General features: G+C 36.8%; 1 protein-coding gene across 8 annotated transcripts in view; it reads left to right on the top strand.

Annotated features, from left to right (window-relative positions):
- Positions 1-14,623, top strand: part of CNOT6L (CCR4-NOT transcription complex subunit 6 like) — a 103,360-nt gene extending 88,737 nt beyond the window's left edge. For all 8 annotated transcript variants that reach the window (XM_009206889.3, XM_009206890.4, XM_003898721.5 and 5 more), the window contains exons 11-12: positions 1,742-1,944; positions 7,435-14,623. In XM_009206889.3, the coding sequence (XP_009205153.1) occupies positions 1,742-1,944; positions 7,435-7,647 (416 nt within the window). In that variant the 3' untranslated portion in view covers positions 7,648-14,623. The remainder of the gene's footprint in view (positions 1-1,741; positions 1,945-7,434) is intronic.
- The last annotated feature ends 2,548 nt before the right edge of the window (positions 14,624-17,171 follow it).

Here is a 17,171-nt window from a genome sequence, read left to right as displayed (position 1 = left end):
TGAGCTCCTCTAAACTACTTTATGTCTGAACTTATATCATTTTACTTTTTATAAAAATAATTTCTGCAAATAGAAAACATTAAACTATTACTCTTTTGCTAATACCAAAGCATGTGTTAAATTTTGTATATTATCACTACTAGGCTATTTTAAGTTATTTAAGTAAGTAACAATAAGGTTACTATAAGATAACCTAAATGCCTCCACTTGGAATATTAAAAAAGTCACTGAACGTGAAAACATCTTTTTCTTCTTAGCAAATAATGCTGAAATCATTGTTAATAAATATCTGTCTTTAACCCCTAGCCTGATTGGCACTTTAACCACATGCTCCTTTCTTAATCCTTTCTTAAGTTGAATTACTCTCAAGTGCAAGTTTTTCTCCCATTGTATTTGATTTGTTAAAGCCAGTTAGCTGGCATTTGGCAACACAACGCAGTGAAATGTCTTTGGTGCCAGACTATCATGGTTGGATCCTGATTCTGCTACTTATGAACTATGCAATCTGTGACTAAGTTCCTCATTTTTCCTTTTATTTTTTTGTTTTGAGACAGAGTTGCGCTCTTGTTGCCTAGGTTGGAGTGCAATGGTGCAGTCTCGACTCACGGCGACCTCTGCCTCCCGGGTTCAAGCGATTCTCCTGCCTCAGCCTCCCAGTAGCTGGGATTACTGATGCATGCCACCACGCCCAGCTAATTTTTGTATTTTTAGTAGAGATAGGCTTTAACCATGTTGGCCAGGCTGGTCTCGAACTCCTGACCTCAGATGATCCGCCCACCTCGGCCTCTGAAAGTGTTGGGAGTTTACAGGCGTGAGCCACCGCACCCGGCCTAGTTCTTCATTTTTAACAAGGGGGGAATCATGTTATCTACTTCATAGAATTGTTTGTGAGATTTACATGAATAAAGCACTTAGAACAGTGCCTGGCATGTAGCAAATACTAGGTAAATAATAGTGCCTTCTGAGCTATTTACAATACTGATAATTGTGCTTATCACACATTCATTATATCTTACTATCAATCCTTATTACAAATAGAAAGATGACTCTAATAATGCACTAGTCATCATAAGGGTTTTGATACTGTTTTCATGTTTGCTAATTCAGTGGAAGCAGTGCACTTTTCTGAATGCTATTCTTCTCTTCAGCCTTGTATTTTTAGCCAAGTGGTATATTTCTGGCATATAATATTCTTTATAGTGTCAGACTGAGAAAACTCACTGTAGCTCAAAATAAAGAATGATATTGTCTAGCTGACACTAGACATTGAAATGTTAAAGATGCAAAATCTGTTTTTGTTGTAAACGTTTTTTATTAATATGTTCTACTTATATATTTGCAGAGTTGTTGCTTAGAATGGGAAAATGCTAAAGAGATAGTGGTTTGGAATAATTTTCCGAAAACATTTAGGGTTAATGCCTTCTTGGTGAATGCCATCCTAGGTCCTGGAAATTTTTGGCCTGAAGAACCACCAAGAAAACTAAGGATATCTTTGAGTGTTCCTGATATATTTTGTTCTGAAATAGGCAAACATCCTTTGATTCAATTGATTGAATCGTATGAAATGGCTGGTATTTGATTTTTTATTTTTAAATAATGACATAAGGCAGTTTTATGTGGTTCAATCTAAGAAAACCATTCTGAGCCTGGTGGATTAACCTGGTAACAAGTCTTGGCTGTGAAGCCTTGTGTAAGGTCTAAATGCTAAATGGGAGTGTCTCTTTCTTCTTTATTCTACCAGGTGTTGTGGAATACTTAAGCAATGGAGGAGTAGCTGACAACCATAAAGACTTCAAGGAACTAAGGTACAATGAGTGTCTTATGAACTTCAGCTGCAATGGAAAGAATGGAAGCTCAGAAGGGAGAATCACACATGGCTTCCAACTTAAGAGCGCCTATGAAAATAACTTGATGCCTTACACCAATTACACCTTTGATTTCAAAGTGAGTGGCAGCCTTTGGGCAGGTGTAGAAATTATTTCAGATACAAGCATGTAACAAGAAAGGTGTAAATTCTTTATGATTAATTGTATAATCTTCAGGAATTTTTAGATTCTTAAAATGTCTAGGCTAAGTATGCACCTAGATATAAGTAGGTTCATTGGGTTTTGTGGCTATTGTCTTAAATTCTTTTTGCTCTCTCGTTTGTTTAGATTTTAAATAATATAATAACAAAAACTTTGAAATGCTCACTAGGTACGAGGCACTTGTCAAAACACTTTGTATATATCAATATAGTTAACCCTCACCTGCTCAAACCATCCCTAACTTTCAGCAGTAACCTCCCTCCTGCCCCTGACAGAAAAGCACTGAATATAGCAAAACTCACTTTGAATGAATTTATGTAGTATTTTCTCAAGATTTTCTTTCTACCTTCCATTGATGTCTTAGTATCTTTAAATTTTTCAGGTTTCTTTTGGGAATGGGGTTAGAAAAGATTGTACTTTGGTTCTATTTTATATCCATGTATTTGTACTAATATATTCCTAGGCAGTGGAACACTCTGAAGAAAAAGACATTTTTTGACAAATACAAAAAAAAAAAGGAAAGGCCGATTGTACAGGACCAGCTCTTCTTTAGAAAGACAGATTGTGGTGGCTTTATGTAATCTCTTTTCCAGTGCTAGTTTTCTGATCACTCTGTGTACCTGTAACTCTGCTATTGTACCTCTCTTTGACTTTCTGGCATTTCAGGCATCTATAGTAGAATCTTACACTATCTGGAAAAATCCAAGTGTTAGAAAGCAGTTTGGTATAAGAAGCCTAGCAGGAATTTAATAAAATGCCAAAGGAAATTTACAAATGGCCTCCCTTACATCTCCAATAACCTTTTTCTGTTTTTGTGTGGGTTAGCTCCTTTCCAAGAAACAAATAGGAGGAGGAAGAAAAGGAATTCATGTGTTGTTACTAATCAGCTTTCATAATCATGAAGTGGAAAAAAAAGTGCTTAGAAATTGAATCTAATTTAGTATTTTTGCTATTAGAAAAGATAATTCAATCCAGCGATAGTTCATTTTGGTCCAGCCACTCATATGTAGTTATGTGCTGGTAAATATTTAATAATGAGCTTTTTGGGAAAAAGCTCTGATTTGTGGTGTTTGCCGATTTCTGTGGTTTAAGTACTTGTACTGTAGCAGAATCCAGTCTCCCAACACGATACCATTGAACACAGAGTTGGGAAGAGGTGCTAGAAAAGCTAGTACTAGCTGACTCTAGCACATCATTGCTTTTATGTAAGCTTAAAGGAACACCTTTTAATGGTACACAGTTTACCGCAGCTTAAATCCTATCCTTGTAACTATAGTGATATATATCTGCCAGCGTAACCCAGAAAACCTGTGATAAAGTTCCTGAAAATAAGTGTTTAGTAATTCTGCAACTATCATTATTATTTAGGTATGTGTGTAGGTAAAAAGAAAAAATTTTTTTTCTTTTTCACATAGACTTTTTTTTTTTTTGAGATAGGGTCTCAGTTTGTCGCCCAGGCTGGAGTGCAGTGGCAGGATCTTTGCTCACTGCAGCCTCAAACTTCTGTGCTCAAGACATCCTCCTACCTCTGCCTCCCAGGTAGCTGGGACTACAGGTACACACCACCACGCCCGGCTAATTTTTTGTATTTTTAGTAGAGACAAAGTTTTGCAATGTTGCCCATGCTGGTCTCAAACTCTTGGGTTCAAGCCATCTGCCTACCTCAGCCTCCCAAAGTGCTGGGATTACAGGTGTGAGCCACCGCACCCAGCCTAGACTTTTTTTTTTTTTGAGACAGGATCTCGCTCTGTCACCTGGAGTGGCACAATCATGACTCACTGCAGCTTCACCCTCCTGGGCTTAGGCAATCCTCCCACCTCAGCCTCTTGAGTAGCTAGGACTACAGGTATGTGCCACCATGCCTGGCTAAGTTTTGTATTTTTGAGGGCTTTTTATTTTGGTAGAGACAGGGTTTCGCCATGTTGCCCAGGCTGGTCTTGGGGTAATTTTTGTAATTTGAGGGTTTTTTGGTTTTGGTAGAGACAGGGTTTCACCATGTTGCCCAGGCTGGTCTTGAACTCCTGGGCTCAAGCAGTCTGTCCACCTCAGCTTCCCAAAGTACTGGGATTACAGGTGTGAGCCACTGTGCCCAGCCTAGACTTTTGAAAAGCTTATTTCTTCCTTGTTTGTAAATAAAAAAATCAGAGAAACACAATTTGGGACATTAATCTACCTTCCTTAGTCATCTGAATTGGTTTAAATTATTTATTGACAGTCCTTCAAAAGATCTTGTGTTAATAATTGAATAAAAAATCCTATTGAGCCATTTACGTTGTTCAAATAAGTACAGCTAAAGAACTAGAAATGTCTGGCTCAGAGAGTGTTTGATGTTTGGATGTATAAGATAGAATCAGAGAGAAGGATAAAGGTATAAGTTGGTGGGAGAGAGTAGTATATGGGAAGATAAATAGGCTGGCTGGATAGATAGATGGGATGAGAGGATAGAATAGTATTTGAAGGAAAGATGGCTAGAGACTAAACTAAGGGCACACATGAGTAGAGAGAATTGAGCTCTTAGTCCAACAGAAAATAAACTTTTCAGTTTTATACATATATTTTGTAATGCTATCCCAATATTGAAATCTATCAGTAAAAGAAGATAGGTAACATCAAATGTAAAATACCTTGTGATCAGCATCGAATACAGATCCATTTGTATTAGTGAGGAGCCATTGTATCAGAGAGGTGTTAAATTTTGTTTCTTGGCTTAGTATTTGTTTACTTTCTTGGTCCTTGAACAAAATAGAAATGTAGAAAAGAGGTATTTAGAGCTCAGATTCATTTAATTGCAAACTGATTTGGAATGAACTGAAGAGTAAACAATTAGAAGAATTACTCCTTTTTCAACATTACTTTCAGACCAGGTAAGTTTAATAAACAGCTTAATTCAAACCTGCTGCGGATCCTCACCCCACGCTTATCCTCTAATCTGAGGGTGTGCCTGAATCATTTAATAAAAGGAAGGGCAGCTTTTATTTTATAGCAAATAGTAAACTTTTCTGTTACATTATGAAATTGGTATTGTAATTTTCTGGCATTCTTTTAAAAAACAAAGCTTAGCATAATGGTAACTCAGACTATTAATATTTTCGTTGTGTTTTGACTTTTTTCCAAATACAGTTCTATAGACTTATACAATAGTCCTTACTAATATAAAGAGTGCATTTTCCCACATTATTAGTATTATATCTTTTAAAAAAGAAACTGACTCAAAAGGGTTAAAAATCATTAGTCTGTAACCTCCTTTGTGCCTATGATCAAAGTTAGGGATCCTCCTCATAGGTGTATATGTACAAATACGTTGGGTGAATTCAGACATAACCTGGCTAAGGGTTTTGGTAAGAGTTTTTACTCCGGATATTTCAAACCAAGAGAATGGTTACAAGTGATGCGTTCAATTAAAAACATCTTACTTCCTGGAGTGTTTAACATTTTTTTCTTGGGGCCTACCTTTGCAAAGAATTCTAGCAGTTGATGTGCATGATGGCACTCTAATAAGGTTGTAAGATATAGGAGGGTTTGTTGCCCAGGCTGGAGTGCAGTGGTGTATTCTCAGTTAACTGCAACCTCTGCCTCCCAGGTTCAAGCAATTCTTTTGCCTTGACCTCCCTAGGAGCTGGGACTACAGGTGCATGCCCCCAGACCCAGCTATTTTTTTTGTATTTTTAGTAGAGATGGGGTTTCACCATGTTGGCCAGGCTGGTAATGAACTCCTGGCCTCAAGTGAGCTGCCCGCCTCGGCCTCTGAAAGTGCTGGGATTACAGGAATCAGGCATGAGCCACTGTGCCCGGCCTTATAGGAGGTTTTATTCCACATAAGTAATTGAGATTATTTCATGTGTTTTATTTTAGAATTGAAGCAAAAAGTTGTCTCATAAGGAGAAATAAAATTACCCTGATCCTTGTTAACTCATTTTCTGAAATATCACTGTAAAACTGTAAAACTAGGCATATAACCAAAATGAAGGGATAATACCTTATGATCCTATCATTTTTTGACCATTTAAACTTGGAGTCCCCTGGACTCATGTAAGTTCCTTAATTTGTGGTAAAGTAGGGTTGGATAAGGGCTTCTTTTCTTTTTATTTTTTAAGAGACAGAGTCTTGTTGTCAGCCAGGTTGGAAAGCGGTGGGACAATTATAAGTAGCCTCCAACTCCTGGACTCAAGTGAGCCTCCTGCCTCAGCCTCCCAAGTAGCTGGGACTATAGGTGCATGCCGCCACACCTGGCTAATGTTTGAATTTTTCGTAAAAACCCGGGTCTCATTATGTTTAACCAGGCTGGTCTTGAAGTCCTGGGCTTAAGTCATCCTCTTGCCCCCGCCTCCCAAAGGGTTGGATTATAGGCATGAGACACTGCACCTGAATCTTCTCTTAGGAGAGGAGCAGTTTTGGTGTTTTGATATTGGTCAAATGAAAATCAACAAACTGAAATGATTGTGTCCAAAATCTCACAATATAAAAATTAGTTTTCATTAAAAGTTCTTGTGTTTTAAGTAGCCCGTTTCATTATAATACTTTTTAAAGTATTGGCTGGAACTCATGTATTTGTAAATAGGTTTTTACAGGTGTAGAAATATTTCTCCCTCCTTGGGCTCAGGCTGTCCTGATATGAATAGGAACTAGATAGGAAGAAATTTGATTTTGCTCTCTTGCATACACAACCTGGGATAATAAAAGCCCCCTGGTTTTGAGACTTACTGATCAGACTAATCAAGTCATTTAGCTCTGAGAGATAAAATTGCTATGTATGGCTTCCTGCTGAATGATTTTTGCTGAGTTATCCTTATGCAGGAAGGAAATCCAGAATTTACACATATTCTAGTATTTGTGAAAATGAGTATTTTAAATTAAGAATAGGACAGTTAACTGTGTAGTGTTTTGTATGTATGTAGCAAATCTGGGAAAGCTAAACTAGGATTAGCAAATTCATAAACATGGTTTACTACACCTTCAGCCAGGTGTGTTTGGATATCTCGATATGCAAATAATTGAAAATAATACCATTAACTATGTATGTGCTTATATAAATATTCTTATTTTCTACTTATTATAGCCAATAGGATTAGTACAGGTTCCATTATATTTATACTGATATGTTAGATTTCACTAAACCAAGCAGGCCAATTCTAAAGATAACTGGACATAATTTAATGTGTTTAGCTTCTCAAATTATCACTTACACACAAATGGAAGGATTTATAATTCCAGTAGCATGCTGTGTTTCCCTATTGAGCCACCTTTATTTCATGTAATACCCATTGAAGATTTGAGTCTTACTTGACCCACTATCAAGACAACAGGTACCAAAAGAAAAGATACTCAGTTTTTTGTTTTTTATAAGTTATGGATTGTTCTTTATATATCCTGAATTTTTCTTTTCTTCCTATCCCCAATCTCTTTCCAGGGCGTGATTGACTACATTTTCTATTCCAAGACTCATATGAACGTGCTTGGTGTCCTGGGGCCTTTAGATCCTCAATGGCTGGTTGAGAACAACATCACTGGGTGTCCACACCCTCACATCCCTTCAGACCACTTCTCACTGTTAACACAACTTGAACTCCACCCTCCACTCCTGCCTCTTGTCAATGGTGTTCACTTGCCTAATCGGAGGTAGTGGAGTACTGCCCCGCCAAGACGGGGATCTGTTGCTATGGACCTGTACAGTTGTAAATCAAAGTATGTAGGAGTGAAGTATGGCCATCCTTAAGCTGCTTCTTCAGGTTTCTTTCATTATGTGTTTGCTGTAAGACTTTGTACATTTTTGTGCATATTGGTATCATTTGGCAGTAGGGCTGGAACCAAAGTATTACTCTCTTTCCAAAATTTTAATTTAACATGTTTTTAAATTGGACCTCCTTCTTTATATTGTATTAAGAGCCAGCATTCAAAATTGATAAATTACCAATTTGAGGCCCAACAACAGTGTATTTGTTTTTCCAAAACAAATACTTTCTTTTGAGTGGTTTCAGTGAGCCAACCGTTTTATAAAAGGCAATTTTTAAAAACTATAAATACAGTATTTTAAACTGAATGATGATATGCCTTCCAGGGAAAACCTTGAATTTTTCCATTATAACTGATTTTTGGATTCCCAAGTCATTTGCACATTAACAGAGTACTTAAATTTGCTCGTTCTATACATAAACTAAGATAGCCTCTACACGTTGTAAGAGAATTTGAAAAATTAAAGATGGTTGTACAATATGCTTTCATAATCAAGCATGTAACACCACAGGACAATTTGTTGGCCAAATGCTAGTTTGGGGTTTTTTTGTCCTCTCTATATAACCTTGTTGGAAGTATTAATTCTAAGCCTGTCTCTCAAGTTTATTTATAGAGAAAGAGTAAGTAATCTATATTGCCACATACCTTGAAAATAGAATGCGGTACATTTAGGATGCCCACAGAATGAATTTTTCCTTATTCCAATCCAACCTTCTTTCTGTTCGGTTGTGCCAGGAAAACAGATGTTATATGACCTATATCATTTTTGCCATTATAGTCAAACGTTAAAATCTGAATAAAAGGACCTTGATCAAAGTTTCAGATAGGGAAAATCATACAGATACTTTATGTGTTTCCAACATAGATTATGGGGCTGTTGGTTTTTTTGAGATGACAGTGCAAAGGATTTGGGAGAGAGGGAACACATTTGGGGCAGTAGTTGAAAACCTTGGGCCATTGTCCTGACTCTAGCTGCCAAATGGCCATCATATGCTTTTAATCTTTGTTTCCTTTGTCTGTCAGGGTTGAATTAAGAAGCTACTGGTTTATTCCCAATTGTTGATGCCTTTAGGTATGTTGGAATCTTTTTTTTTGCCTAGGAGGGGCCAGTTGAAAATCTGTGACTCAAGAGGCAGTGAACAGAATACTGTTTTCTGGGGAATAATTGGTTGGCTACTTGATGTTAATTATGGCACAGTAACAGGAAAAGGTTGTGTCTGTGTTTTTAAGTTTTTCTTTATTCTGCTTTTTTGCTGCTATAAGAGTTTTCTGAAATTTATATTTTAAACTTTTCATGCACTTTACTGTTTCTAGTCTCAAAATGTGATATTTTTATTAAACAAGAAATTTTCCATTATGCGAATGAAATTTTAAAAGACAATAGCCTATATTTGTGTCTCACTAATATATAAAGTACAGGTCAAATTTAAATTATTTAATTAGTTTTAAATGTACACAATTTGTCTCCTCTTTCAAACCTGACATCTTAGACTGTTTTATTGGTCTTAAATGATACATTTACTTTGGTCATTTTATGCTAATTTCTTCCATAGTAAATTAATCAGGCTATATAAGATAATATTTCCCCAGAAGGGTAATTTTAGTGGGACGAGGGTGGTGGGATGATGTCATATCATACATGGGATTGCATCAGAAGGGTTCTGTAAAGCCTAAACTCCCTTTTAAAAGTGCCTAGTGATAGAGGCGTTGTTTGTCATCTGTTATAATTGGAATGTCATTGTAGTTCAGTGAATTTTGATGTAAATAAAATATTCTTTTAAAAATGTTAAAGTACCAGAATAAACAAAAAGAAACAACCCTTAAGATGACAGATTTTCCTCAACATGCAGGTTTCCCTTCTTATATACCTCAAGTATCCAACATCTAGCCATGCAAATTGATTACCTGAAGCATAGTACTGGAAAGTAGAATAGCATGAAAAACTTAATTTTGTGGACATTACCTTTTTTTGTAATCAGCTACTGTATGTTTTATTTTAGATCTTTTGTTTTGGGTGGGTTTTCTGCTCTGGAGGTATATGCACTAACAAAACATTTTCCTCCTTTCATATACGCATGTTAATTAGCAATGTGAGCAATATTTCCTACCATACTTCACTCCCAATATTTTTTGAGATGTTTGTATAAAATGGAATTTAAAGTTCACTTATGATTGTATATGAACCACAGAGGAGCCCATTTATTAATAAAAAACTTTTTTAATAGTTAAATGTAGAGGGAAAAAATAAAAAAAATGGGAAACGTTGTAAACAGCTTAAGTTTATTTTGTGTATGATCGAGGCACTCTGTTGCAGGAAGGTGTGTAATTGGGTTCTCTCTGCTTCAAATGCGCTCTTTCAAACCATTCATTATCCTGTGTATTTTTAATGTGGTTTTAGTAAATGTTGGTAGTAGCTCTGTTGAAGTAGGTAATTGTGTTATGTTTTGGGTGGTACACACTTGGGGCATGGTAACCCAAATTTCATGTGCACGGTTTCCCTTTAGCCCACTGCCCAAATTTCACATACCCTTCACCCTCTGTTCCCTTTGTAAAAGGAGTGGTATCTGTTTTGAGCTGCCAATTCAGATGATCAGAAATGCTGCTTTCCTCAGCATTGTCTTGTTAAAACGCATGCCATTTGGAACTTTGGCAGTGAGAAGCCAAAAGGAAGAGGTGAATGACATATATATATTCAATGAAAGTAAAATATATATTCTCATATACTTTCTAGTTATCAGAATGAGTTAAGCGTTATGCCATTGGGCTGCTGCATATTTTAATCAGAAGATAAAAAAATCTGGGCATTTTCAGAATGTGATACATGTTTTTCTAAAACTTAAATATTTCGATATTTGTCTAGGAACTGGAATGTTCTTTAAATTTACTAAAACAGTATTGTTTGAGGAAGAGAAAACTGTACTGTTTGCCATTATTACAGTCATACAAGTGCATGTCAAGTCACCCACTCTCTCAGGCATCAGTATCCGCCTCATAGCTTTACACATTTTGATGGGGAATATTGCAGCATCCTCAGGCCTGACATCTGGGAAAGGCTCAGATCCACCTACTGCTCCTTGCTTGTTGATTTTGTTTTAAAATATTGTGCCTGGTGTCAACTTTTAAGCAACAGCACTGCCTAAAAGCAAGCAGAGAACAGAATCCCAGCACCATTCTATAGGCAACTTTTTAGAATTCAGATATAGTAAATCTGTTCCAGATTTATGATGTTTTATGTAAAAAAAAAAATTTTGTATAATAACATAGCTGAATATTTTTGTTTCATTTCTTTGATGTAAGGCGTGTGAACATTCGTTTGAATATCACATGTTGAAGTCAGGTATGGCACAATGGGTTCTGAGACCAGCTTTTCCTCCCCTCCCATTTGCCTTGTTCCAAGCTCTTTCTTTTCAAATTACTTTTCTGATATTCATAGGCAGATATTTAATTTTACTAATTAGCATCCTGTGTGAATGTATTAAAGAAGCCACTGTGTTTTAGTGTAGTTGGCAAAAATATAAAAGCTCCGTTTCTTATTTGCCCGTATTTTTTGGTGTCTTAAAGTTATATATTAAATCACAGAGAAGCAAGGGAGAAAGTTGAAAGATATCTAAGGCTCATATCACTTGATTCTATGGTAGATTATATTAGCATTGAGGATGTGGCACATTAAAACTGGAACATGGGCAAATATAGTGTTCCATTTTAAAATTCTAAGTTTATATTGTTAAATGGGTGAAAATTTAAGTTTGTATTTGCATTTCCAAGCGTTTCTAAAAATCACTAATGCCATCTATACTTTTAGTATGAAACAGCAGAGTATAGAAAGCACAGGGAAGAATAGGCTAAATATGTTCTTTGAAGAACCAGAGGCATATAACCATATCATTATGTCATTCATAATACATGGCTAGATTTTCTAATGATAAAACTGTGTCCCAATGCTTATTTGATTCTAACCTTTTAAATTCTGTTTCTGAGGTATTTTAATAGCTTTGCAAAATATGCTGACCAGTTTTTGGAAAATAATGGTTTTTATAGCAAGCAAAGACTTTACGGCACATTTTCAAAATAGCACTCATACATACTTACATTTTGACAGAAATGTGAATTCTCACATTGGTAAGATATTCTTTTTGGCACCTGCCCTACCCTTTAAAAAAGGTCACTTTTGTAATATGTAGCAGATTCATTTACGCCTTTCCCTTTGAGTCATATCATGTTTGGAGAACTGTGTGAATTATAGGTAGACAGATTAACTAGGGAAGCCAGAAACTTGAACTAAAGTTTTGAATTTGTAGACAGATGAGAACTTTTATACTATGGTTGCTTTGGGCGATTCTAATTTTGTAATAGCATCGTAATCACCAAAATTAAATTCAAACATTTTAGTACATCTTTAACCTGTCTTATTTACCAAAGTTCTAATCTGTTTAAGAACAGGATGCCAAGACCGTCTTTCATTTTATAGAGTGATATGCTCACCTTTATTTTATAAGTGTCACCTTAAAGCTTGAGGGTAAAAAAGAAGCAGCCCTTATATCTATACTACATGATGTCTTGAACAAGATTCACAGAAAGAAACTAAGCAGTTCTTTCCAGGAAGGTGGTAAGGAAGAGCATGCATATTTCTTGTTTTAACCAAATACCTTTTTTATGTAAATGTCTCTGTTAAACCACAGGTCCTACACCAGGAAATAGGGTGATACCAGGAAAATAACCAAGCTTTATGAACCCAGTTGGCAATGTCTTGTGGCATACGTTTGGTTAGACTTGGGTTATTCTTGGAACCAAAGGAAAATAAACATGTTGAGTTCTTCTTTCAACAGACATGAACATTGAAGTAATGGAATATTTTTTAAGCAAAATAGCTTTCACTTTCAAAGCATATGAAATAAGGACATTTGTGCTTATTAAATGTTAATTTTTATGGTACATTGTATAAACTGGGTAGCATTGAACTGCATTTAGAAGTATGTCATCAGAAACAAATCACATTATGAAAATGATATACAAATGCCAAGTGATATGACTCTTTTGGCATGGTGGTAGCATGGTCCATTCAGCTTTCAGAATCTTTTGGAGGCTCTAGTTTGGTGCCTATTACTAGTTATTTTTGTTAGGACAATCTCAAAATTTAGATAATTTTCCAGTTGTATGTCTGTCACTTTTAACTCTAAGGCATAAGAATCATGGCAACCCTCTCAGAAGTGGTCCTTTCTTGCTCATTTCAGTTCCGTATTAATTTCAAATTACTGATATATTTTCTTTCAAGCTATCAATTGTTATATGTACCACATTTTATTTAGTTTGTAGTTATCTGAAGTCACAAAATTGGTTCAGCATTGATATCAAACAATGGCTTTGCTTCTTACCAAACAGACTTAGTATCCTGCTGCTTGTTTCAATCTTGAGGCAGTAAGTGATGCAGTATCTGGGTTTGTATTTACTTAGAAACTGTACTGTCCTTTCTCTGTGCTTAACTTGCTAAAAATATATTCCCTTACCTGTGAAATTCCTGAGCGGTGCTCTGCCAACTTTTCAGGGGGAGGGATTTGGATGGCTGTGTTACTGCACACTGGATCTGGAATTGTTCAGGGTTATGGGTGACACATTTCTTAAACACCAGCAGCACTGAGATGTGCACTATGGGCATTCGTACAGTTGTCCAAATGCAAACAACTTTTTCATCTTGGAGAAGCTGAGATACAGAGTTCAATAGAAATACTTAGAATATTTTGAGAAGGTTGAATGTTTCATCTTTGGCTTTGTTGTCTCTGGAGTGGGGAAGTATGGAGGACTTTTTTTTTTTTAAAGAGAGTGTGTATGTACTTTTTCTCTCTATAAGGGCCAGGGTGTGTTGGTCAAATTCAGCATGGATTAATTTATGTCTTCTGTTGTGATTTTTTTCAACTATATAACAAGTGCCAACTAATTGTCCATGGGACAATCTACTTTTCCACTCAATTTATCGTTTGAGTAGGGAAAGGTTCACTTATTTTCATTACCTGGCATTAAGTTAAAGAATTCATTATTTTGCATACATTTGAGTCATTCTGTGGCCTATAAAGTGTTTTTGTAACTATCTAATTCTAATGGTTGGAAAGCAAAGCACATGACTATAAAACCAAGCAAGGTGTTTTAGTAACTTTTTCCCTGAATACTTGGTAGTTTCCACTGATACTATTCCAAAACAAATTCTGCTGTTCTAGGTTGTATATTTACTTTGCTTTTGTTCTAAGAAAAAGCCAAGGACTAAATCAACTTGTTATTGTGTTTCAGTAATCAGTTTAAAAATCTAAGATTTTTTAAAAATTAGAATATTTAATGAAGTGCCATGTAATTGTAGCTTGCTAGTGTTTCATGTTTAATAGACTGGTTCTGTAGGTGTTTTAACCATTTAACACTCTCTGCCATCCCTGGAGAAAGTGGTTCTACTCTTACTGAACACATTCTCTTTGACAAAATCACCAGCTGCTTTATTTTTCTATTTATTACAGTTAAACAGTTGATGAGGTCTGAATCTTGACCAAAACTGCTCAGCTGAGATGTTTTTCACAATAGACACTGTACAAAGTGTGCGTGCAAAAGGACACGGTTGGTAGTATTTTTTCATTAATGTGAACATTGACTTAAAAAAAAGCAGTCCTGCCTTTTAAATCTTGTGGCAGCTCAGAAGGGAGGTGCTTAAGAACCTTAACTACTATGTCAGATAACAAAATATTTTTTTCCATTTTGGAGATTGGTTACTGCTCACACATGATGTATAGGGCTAAATATATGCTTGTTTCCTTGCACCTGTGTACTTCCCTTCTCTCCCTCCCTTTCCTTCCCCTGTAGGCAATAAATGGCCATTTTGCAACTGCATACCTTTGTCTTGGTTTTTGACTCTTTATTTGTGCAGTATAAACCTCTGCTTTTAGGTTGATACGTCTCTTCTAAAGTGAAGTAGAGAGCCGAGATAATTCAGGGCAAAATACGTAATTACTAATTCATGCTACATTTTTTTTTTCTAGTGAAAACTACTAAGTACATTGTTTAAAATAAAATCTGAAGCTAGTTATATGACTTGCTTTGCCTGAAGAAACCAGAGTAAAGGGGTATATGTCACTTCGGAGTGGAACTTTAAGAGCCAGTCTTTAATTAGCCATATTTCCTTTTCTTGCCTGTGTGATCATAGAAGCATATGTTGAGATGAAATCTCTCATTCCAGATCCTTAAGTGACTTTGATGAACAGAACTCCCCTGCTGTCCTTTGGACATGTAATGTAAGAAAAAACTGCTAAATCTCAGTGTGTTAATACAATAAAGTTGTGTTATTAGGGCTTAATTTAGTCCATCCTGACTGACAACCACCAGACAGATATTGCTGAGTTATCAATATTGAAGAAACTCAACAGCTGGACCTGCTAAGATCTCAAATAAATTTCATTCAACAAATATTCAGGTGTCTTCTATTAACAAGGTGCTGTGGGTATATTAAGATGAAAGACATCTTTAGAATGCCTGTCCTCCGAGAATTCATATTCCAAATACTCTTTATGACACAGAAGATATTCCAGTGTTTTAGTCAAAGGAAAGATATCTTAAATCGTAGAATATTGGGGAAAAAGAGAAGGCACATAGTGAAATAGGAATTCTGCAAACTATGTTTACAGCCATTCAGCTGAAAAATGACTTTAAGGTGTAATGGAGAATGTTATTTTTAGTGAAACAGAAACCTGCTGTGCAGCTTAGTAAGTACTTGGAAAAGATAATGGTAGATTATTTTGGAACAGATTGTCAACATTGACAGCTCAGGGCCTGTTGACTTGTTTTTACCAAGGATCCAATGTGAGGCTGTCACTGACCCTGAGGACCTTGTCTTCACAGAAGCCTTTGTGTTCACCAGCCTTTAGGAAGTCCTCCAAAAGTGGAATCACTCTCACATGAAGTGAATCTTGAAGTTGTCCAGATTTTCAAGATAAGTGCCTTGTTAAGATACCTTTGTGATGAGGCATTGAAGACATTCACCAAGTGTCCTTTCATTTCACCATGTGACCTTGGGTAAAATGTAGGCTCAATGGTAAAGGGGAGATGAACTAAATCTCATGAAGTGGCTGTCCCAAAAGCAGAAACCAAGACGAGGGTTTGCATGGAGGTAGTTTCTTTGGGTAATTGATCTCAAGAATGAATGGGAGACAAGGAAGAATGAAATAGGGAAGGAATTTGGAAAGTCAAGGATGCGTCAGAGAGCTGATTGATTACTTCTCTGGGCAACTGGGGCATAAACATGCCAAGGACCCTCTGTGGAGCTGAATAGAAGGCACCTGAAAATTATCTTCATGAGGAATGGGATGAGGCAAAGATTACTCCGTGGGTGTTAATTCCTTTTCCCATCCATGTTTGTGCATGTATCAAATTCACTTAGCAAGTTCCTGCAGGTGTCCCATATAGTGATAATGGAGAAATGGGATGAGGAGGGTGGGTGCAGAAAGCGAGAAATAATTGGTGTGGCTCAGCAAAGTGTATCAAGTTACACTGGTGTGCATCTGGTTGCCAAGGTAATAGAATAAGGAAGTGAGCTGAGAGGTGTGAGGTGAAGCATAAGAGGGATCCACTACAGTGTTACTGTATCACTGAGATCTGTTTGGGCCCAGGGTCAAGTCCATTTCATCATAGCCTACATTGTGGCAGGCTGTAATCTCAATAAAAAGAAATAGATGAGGAGTAGTGGGACAAAGAATATAGTCCCCTGCTGCAGCTGGTTCTGAGGTTGTGATTAATATTTATCTTCCCTCTTCTATTACACATTTCAGATTTTACACAGCTTTGCAGCAGCCTGTTAGTGGATCTAGGTTGCTTCTCTGAGGTGGTGTGCCCAGACCTTCATCCCAACAAGATATAGTTACACTTGCTGGGTGACAGTTGCTTTCATAGACATAAAGGAACCAAGAGATGCCCAGTGAATCTTGGGTTTCAGACATGGTTCTTTCTGCCTCCCATTGTGGGAGCAACCCCACCTTCTCGTCAATATGAGTCTGTGTATGCCAGCACTGTGAGCCCAAAATGACCCCTTTCTGGGGGCAGCCAATATATTTCCCGTGCCTGGGTGTGGGTGGATATAAAGTCTGGGTCTTAGCCCACCTCAGCAACTCTGAAGGGCCTTCCCATCTTCAAAGTTCCCAAGGCTCCTTTCTGCATGGTTCCCCTGAGCTCTTCTCAGTCAAATCGTAATTCCTTTCCTTCCGTTTTACAGGGTTTGATTCTGAGAGCACTCACTGATAAGTTTCCTGCATGCTAATCTCCATCTGAGTCTCTTCCCAGAGAAGTCCACCTGCAACACTGAGCTCCAAGGAGGCATGCCAGCAGTATATTAGGACTGCCTCCAGGACTCCTTGCTTGATCCACTGAAGAGTGCCACCATGTCAATAAAAT

Source organism: Papio anubis, chromosome 3, assembly GCF_008728515.1.
Source record: "Papio anubis isolate 15944 chromosome 3, Panubis1.0, whole genome shotgun sequence".
In the NCBI taxonomy this organism is placed as follows: Eukaryota; Metazoa; Chordata; class Mammalia; order Primates; family Cercopithecidae; genus Papio; species Papio anubis.
The sequence above is the reverse complement of the archived record's forward strand: the minus strand, read 5'-3'. Positions and strand labels throughout refer to the sequence as shown.